Source organism: Antrostomus carolinensis, unplaced genomic scaffold (genome assembly GCF_000700745.2).
Source record: "Antrostomus carolinensis isolate BGI_N321 unplaced genomic scaffold, ASM70074v2 scaffold13900, whole genome shotgun sequence".
Taxonomy (NCBI): domain Eukaryota; kingdom Metazoa; phylum Chordata; class Aves; order Caprimulgiformes; family Caprimulgidae; genus Antrostomus; species Antrostomus carolinensis.
Genome location: NW_010287835.1, coordinates 1 through 7,372, shown reverse-complemented (window position 1 = coordinate 7,372; position 7,372 = coordinate 1). Strand labels below are relative to the sequence as shown.

General features: G+C 39.3%; 1 protein-coding gene across 1 annotated transcript; it reads right to left on the bottom strand.

Moving 5' to 3' along the window:
* Positions 1–306: 306 nt before the first annotated feature.
* LOC104522216 (huntingtin) lies at positions 307–5,831 on the bottom strand (the record flags this gene model as incomplete). The annotated part of the gene is made up of 7 exons (XM_010164449.1): positions 307–973; positions 1,904–2,064; positions 2,767–2,929; positions 4,273–4,378; positions 4,529–4,742; positions 4,968–5,082; positions 5,641–5,831. Coding segments are annotated over 7 exons (1,164 nt in total), but the record flags the coding sequence as incomplete, so codon positions are not given.
* Between the last annotated feature and the right edge of the window lie 1,541 nt (positions 5,832–7,372).

The following is a 7,372-nucleotide window of genomic DNA, read 5'->3' as shown; positions in this document are numbered from 1 at the left end:
TCATCCCAAATTACAGCACAGCTCATGCACCACACATCTTACAATTTTACATACTGTACATGATATAGAAATATTTAAGTTAAAATTTCTTTTACTGATATACTGTACTGAAATTTTAAATCCTGAGAAGAAAAAAGAAAAATGTGTGGTTACGTATGTGCACTATATCTCCAACATCACTAACACATACACCACAGGATATCAGAAAGTCCAGAGAGAGGAACTACATGCTGGAAGCATAACTCATGAAAGCCATTTTCTCTTTTCCTTGTTTGGGAGAGACATTAGGAAACAATTTCTATTCTGTACTACACAACAGTATATACAGGTACATAAAACTATGATGTTTTCTAAGGACTGCAGCTTGCAGTAACAGTGGTTCTGTCAGCTTCTTACCGGCTGCAATACAGTGGCTTCAGCTGAACATTAGGAAGAAGAGTAATACCAGTTACCTTGCATCGTAGTACTTGCTCATATCTTACAGTTAGTAAATGTGTCTCAGGTTAGTCCCAAACACCACCTGAAAAATGTTGACGTATTTCTTTCCCCTCTCATGTGCCTGGTGTCAACAACAACTACACTAGACTTTTCAGGTGATCTCCAGTGCTGCAGAGCACTCGTCCATGCATTCTGGAAGTAAAAGTGGCAGGTCCATATTTATCACAAATGCAACCCCGGATACTTTCTTGATCTTGCATTCCCCATATTTCATATCGGATTCCAATACTAGTCATGCAGTTCCATTACACATCAGGATGTTCAACATGCTGTGACCTTGTGGACATTTTGCAAACAAGTTAGTAGGCGATGATATGGGGTTCCTGGAGATGCTACCACCTCAAACACCGACTGAAAGGCCCTTCGATCTAATTCTTCATCTATCTGATGTCGGTAAAAGTCTATGGCCACCAAACAGAAGATGTTAACATCCACTTGCTCAGATTTTCCCATTCTGCTGATAATATGTGGAAGACTGAAATATAAGTTAAGGTTGTAATATGACAGAAGTTGCTCATCTTTTGGTATAGCACTTTAAACACTGCTGTCCAATCAAACGGTGTATTTTTGAGTTCACCAACAATGTTAAAGTGCCAAATACTGTCATGTATCAATTAAATTGCTACTTCAGAAATCCTATTTCTTCATTAACTTCAAGCAATTTCTTATCCTCAGAAATTCATTTTAACCTAGCAGTAGTTTCCTTTATCCACTGGAGCAAACAGTGCAATCAGCAGCACAGTCACAACTACTGATAGCCAAAGAGCATTGCTGAGATTAAAAATCATTAACAAGTTTCAAACATGACATAAGGCCACTTTTTTCACCCAGTCATGAAATGGAACAGTTATTTTTCTGATTGTTTGTTTACCAGCACTGATAGTACCTCTATCTTTTGGCTGTTCCAACTTACTTGGCTGATGTCATTCCATTGCCAAAGCTCACTATTACTGCAGCGCACCTCCAAGGGGACACTTACAGAATCCAGTTTGGATGTAGAGGATAATTTTCTTAATCTGAGTTTGTTCTCTCTCTCTTTATTTAAAAAAAATATTTTGTCTTGCAGAAGGAATATAGAACAAGGTCACTGCAAAGCTATCTGGTGAAGATTTTAAAAAGCCTTTCAAAGTAAAGACTTTCCCAATCACCTCTCATAGTCACAAGGAACAGATCTAGATCTTAGTTTTAGATAACTTCATTCTCATAATCTGTTTAGAAGTTCTCTTTTTTCCCCTCAAACCCAAGGCACCAATAGCACCAAGTGATGTACACAACTACTAACTGCAGTAAATCTGCCTTTTTTTGTGTGTTAAACTTTTACTCTTATCTTTCAAGGCTATCAATGTGCTTTACAGAATCACTACATTAACACAGAAATGGCACACATTCAGTCTTTTTAGGATACATTGCTGAAATCCATTGACTGGTGGAAGCACTGACAAAAAAACAGGAAAGACTCCACATTGCCATTGCCACGGGTGTTCTTTGTGTGAAATTAGAGAGAGACAGCATCACCCAGTCACGGACCATTGAGGACTGTCCAGTGCTATGTAGTGTCTGGAAAACCTGCAAAAATATTTTACACAGGAATAAAAACATAGTAAGTGGATATGGGAAAGTTTAGTTTCTCTTGTAAAGATTCTCTCCAGCTACAAAGCTCTGAGGTTCACAAAAGAGATTCCTGGACAACTCTGAGTCTAAAGAATTAATGAACACAATACCTAGACAATTGTAGGCATTCTGCAAAAGAGTCAGCCAGGATCCAACTGGACTCATGACATTTGTGCCAAACTGAAGTAAGCATAAAGAAATGCAAGACTTGTCTGGTGCCTCTATATTTATACATCAAATGTGGTCCACACGTGCACTCTCAAGTGATGCATGAGCCCAGTAAGTAGGTGCTGAAAAGCAAAATACCCAGAAGCCCAAGTGAGACCACAGGAGCTCAACTGTAGAGTTCACAATGCCAGATGACCTGGGGTGTGTCCCTGAGCTCTAAAGAGTCTGAGCACCAGGATCCCAGCTATTAATTTTCTCTTTATTTTCCCATTATCAGTGATTGAACTGTACTGCTGTGACCTTTGTCTTCTGTGCAACATGGTAATTCTAGCCCTCCATGTTGCCCAGAAGACAAAGCTTACAGTGGTACAACTCAGTCGTTGCAACTGGTTTGTTAGATCTAACAAAATTGATATTTGCCCCTCTGATTGAGCTGTCAGTTATTTAGAAATCTTCTGAAACATTTAAGAAAAAAAAAAGAAACACTACCTTATAAACTACTGTTGCCATGAATTGTGGGTAAGGTTGTTGATTGGATAAAAATTCTCCAATAACTTTATTCATCACATCTTGTGGGGGAAAAAAATCATCAAGGAACTGTGGAAGGATCCGAGCCACTACTCTAGCTTCAAAAGGAAATCCCTTCCTGATCCTGAAAATATTAAAAAAAGAACATATTTTATGATTGAATTCCAGTAAGTATCTCATTCTTTTCCAAATTAATTTGTAATAGAAAGAACATTTTACTTTCACCTCTAGACAAGCAAAAAAGTCTTCAACACTGAGGAATCCAAGTCTTCATGTAATCTTACTCTAACAGTCTACTCAAAGAGGTCTAATAAAGCTATTAGAAGTTGTTACAGGTGTCGTGTCCTCCCACACTCCCCCCCTTTTTTACATATAGTCAACATTTTTTAAAGCTCTAGAATTGCATCAGAGACAAGATTTAATAATAGGAATGCTGAAAAACTAAACAAGAACAAAAAAGGACAGGGAGGTCACTACTCCCAGTTATCAGAGAAAAGACGATTTATAAGCAGAATACTAATTTCCATTCATAATGTCTTTGCATTTTTTATTCAAGATCACGATGAGCAATATATTGAACAGGAAAACCAAGCTGCTGCATTGTCAAGAGGGGAACAATACTCCAACTTAAAGGCAATTTTACTTAAATAACACCGATTGGAAAATCTTCCTAATAAAGGCTGCATCTGTTGATGTGTCAAAATCAAGTTACTACCGTGTGATTATTCCCTGCAAAAGTTAATTTCTGCTTGTAGTATTAATGTTTGTTTTGCTAGCTCTTAGCAGTGATATTTTCAAAAGTACTCAAGCACTGCTTTAGTTCTGTTCTCACTAAGTGCAGAAGTGAAACTCTCATCCAGTTTTATGGAAAAACTACTGAACACTTTAAAAAAAATGTAAACCATTATCCCACAAACTACTATGCAAAATCTAACACGCTATGCTCACTTAAGACAGCTTAAGATTGTCAGATCAAAACAGGAGTTTTGAAATATTTCCATTAAATGAGTTCCATCTGAATACAGAAGTGTTACTGTACCCCTCCACTGCAATTACTTAACAGCCCTGAAAAGAGCAGCACTTGGGTGGGAGAAGGGGAAAAAGGCTTTAAACTCTTAGGGTGGTTTGAAAGATTATTTCCTGTGAATTGGATTTATATCCTTGAATATGCAGAAGACATCCTGAAAAGCACTTAAGAGTTTGACCTGAAGGGAGTTGGAAATATATTTATAAAGTATTATGGTTTGTGCAACACACAGTATCAGTTAGAACATGTCTGTTTTCCATTTACATTCTTGTGCATTTGTGCTGCCTTCAGCAATTCCATCAGTGTTACTGTGTAGACTAGAAGTATCATTTTTAAGCAATGGTAAGCAAAGAAACATCATTAATTAAATATTAGATCTCAAAGAAGTGACCACACAGTGCCAAACAAATAATTTCCCTACCCATGTTTTATCCTCTTACCTATCAAAAAGGACAGATACTCGTTCCATAGCTACGATCACAGATTCACTGTCAGGAGCGGCAGGATTTACATCTGTGGTACGACTGGGGCTGATTTTTTCCTTTCCTAAGCCAAAATAATTTATTACAGGTTTATTGTGAGTGCTAAAATAAGGCCTTTTAATCCTTTGTAACAAAAAATAAATGAAGAAAATTAGTACTGTTGGTAAGCTAGTCTCTCAGCACATCAAAAATACACATATATATATAAAAATACCTGTGTACATGCAAGTCAGCATTAATCCAAGTGCTGCCATGGCTCTGTGGGGGCTCTGCACATTCACTCTGTCAACACTCAGTTTAACGAGCGATTCACTATCCAGCCTGGAAAGCTGCTCTGAAAGAAGGAGTCGTTCTAATCCTCTCAGAACACAGTGATAAATAATGGATGGTGTTGATTCATCACTTCCAGACACCATGACTCCACACATCTGAAATAAAGAAATAAGCCAACTATCTGTTTTTTGAGGTGTATTTAGGTCATCTAGCACCATACCACTGCAGCTAGTATGGAACTGTATCAGGTATTAAGAAAACCTGATGAAACTAAACCCAAAAGCACACCTACACCACCATAATCAAGTTAACTGTTAAAGACAGCTATGTGGAGAACCCAGGTTACATGATCACCTGTGATTGGAGGTATCACAACATACCTGTATAATTCCTGCAGAGAATTCAGGCCCTACATCAAGTGGGTAATTCTCAATCAAATAGAAAGCAGCTGCACACATTACCAAGATGTGCTGTTGGTTATGGATATTCACACAACTGCAAATAAGCAAAAAAATTATTGGTCACTTCCATCAAAGTTGTCTAGGTCACAAATAGAAACAATATAAACAATCCTTAGAAACACTAAGTATGTTTTCCACATGAAATTTATGCAATTCTTAAAATTACAAAGTATCACCAAGATGCCATAAGAGAGCACAGGTTATCATGCAAATCCAATGTAACACAAGATATTTTTTAGCAATGTAATTACAAGCTATCATTGCCTGACTTGTTTAGAATCCTGTGAGTCTTATTCAGAGAGTATGCTTTTTGACAGAAAAATAAGGTTTAGAGAACACAGTTTACCAAAGAGACAAAAGTCTGAGCTATCACAGGTTTCTCACCCTCAAATATCCTTTCGCTTCTGTAAACTAAACCTAAAATTGGCTCGTAAGCTTAATTTGTAAGATTTCAATGAAAAAGTCAAAACCTGCTTGTCAAAAAACAGCAGCCTGATCTAAGATGTATTGACAACAGAAACCACAGAGCCCTTTTGTTCACATAAAAGCATGCAACAGTTTGGGGGTAGAGAGGAAGAGAGAAGAGTCTTACTGTGCTACTCCTCTCAAATTAGAGAGCAGATACTCGCTGATAATTGGAATGAGTTGCTTTGCTGTCTCATCAAGCAAGTCACACTCAAGGATATAAAGAATTCCATGCAGAGCTCCAATCCGACTTGGCATATGGGTGCTTCTTAGGGTTGATTCCAGCAGTCGACTTACTGGTTCAGCCACAGCTTTATCCTAATATATCCAACAAGAGTATTCATTAGAAATCAACACTGGTTCAATACTGGTGACTCCTGTCATTTGGAAATACTTGGAACAAATTAAAGAGCAGAAAATATGGCATGTACCAGAGCCTGGCTTAAAACTACTTTGAATCAAATGTCACAAGATTATTATAAGCAGATAAGATATGACTTACAGATTAACTAGTAAACTGATACTACTCTGTTTTACCTGTAAAAAGTTACCTCATTATTTAAAGTAAAAAAAAAAAAGAAGGGAAGCACTAGTCCAACAAATAACAAGTGCTATTAAGAATCCTCTGCATATCAGACTTGAATGACTGGAATTTTCTGACCTTCCACATAACCACAAAGGATGCTTCTGTCTGAAACAGACTGGTAGTCAGTGATGCCTATAGTCTCAATCAAAAAGAATACTCTGCCATCCACTCAACTCCTAGCACAGCGTGCCATTTATTTGTTCTCCGAGACCACTGGTGCTCAGACCTACACATCTTTATCTCCACCACTCCCACAATCTGGATGAGGGGATCAAGTGCATTCTCAGTAGGCTTGCAGATGACACCAAGCTGGGTGGGAGTGTTGATCAGCTTGAGGGTAGGAAGGCTCTGCAGAGGGACCTGGAAAAGCTGGATCAATGAACCAAGGCCAGCTGTATGAGGTCCAACAAGGCCAAGTGCCAGGTGCTGCACTTGGGTCACAACAACCCCATGCAGTGCTACAGACTTGGGGAGGAGTAGCTGTAAAGCTGCCTGGCAGAAAAGGACCTGGAGGTGTTGGTCACTATCCAGCTGAATATGAGCCAGCAGTGTGCTCAGGTGGCCCAAAAGGCCAACAGCATCCTGGGCTGCATCAGAAACAGCATGGCCAGTAGGAGTAGGGAAGTGATCGTCCCTCTGTACTCAGCTTTGGTGGGGATGCACCTTGAATACTGTGTTCAGTTTTGGGCCCCTCACTACAAGAAGGACATTGAGATGCTGGAGTGTGTCCAGAGAAGTGAAATGAAGCTGTTGAAGGGTCTGGAGAACAAGTCTATGAGGAGCAGCTGAGAGAACTGGGGTTGTTTAGCCTGGAGAAAAAGAAGCTCAGGGGAGACCTTATCCCTCCCTACAGCTGCCTGAAAGGAGGGTGTAGTGAGGTGGGTGTTGGGTCTCTTCTCCCAAGTAACAAGCGATAGGACAAAAGGAAACATCCTCAAATTGTGCCAGGGGAGGTTTAGATTTTATATTAGGAAAAATTTCTTCACTGAAAGGGTTGTCAAGCATTGGAATAGGCTGCCCAGGGAACTGGTTGAGTCACTATGCCCAGAGGCATTTAAAAGACACATAGACATTGCACTGTGAGACATGGTTTAGTGGTGGACTTGTCAGTGTTTGGTTAAGGGTTGGACTCTGATCTTAAGGGTCTTTTCACAGAATCACAGAATGTGGGGATTGGAAGGGACCTCGAAAGATCATCTAGTCCAACCCCCCTGACAGAGCAGGATCACCTACAGATGGTCACACAGGAACGTGTCCAGGTGGGTTTGAACAT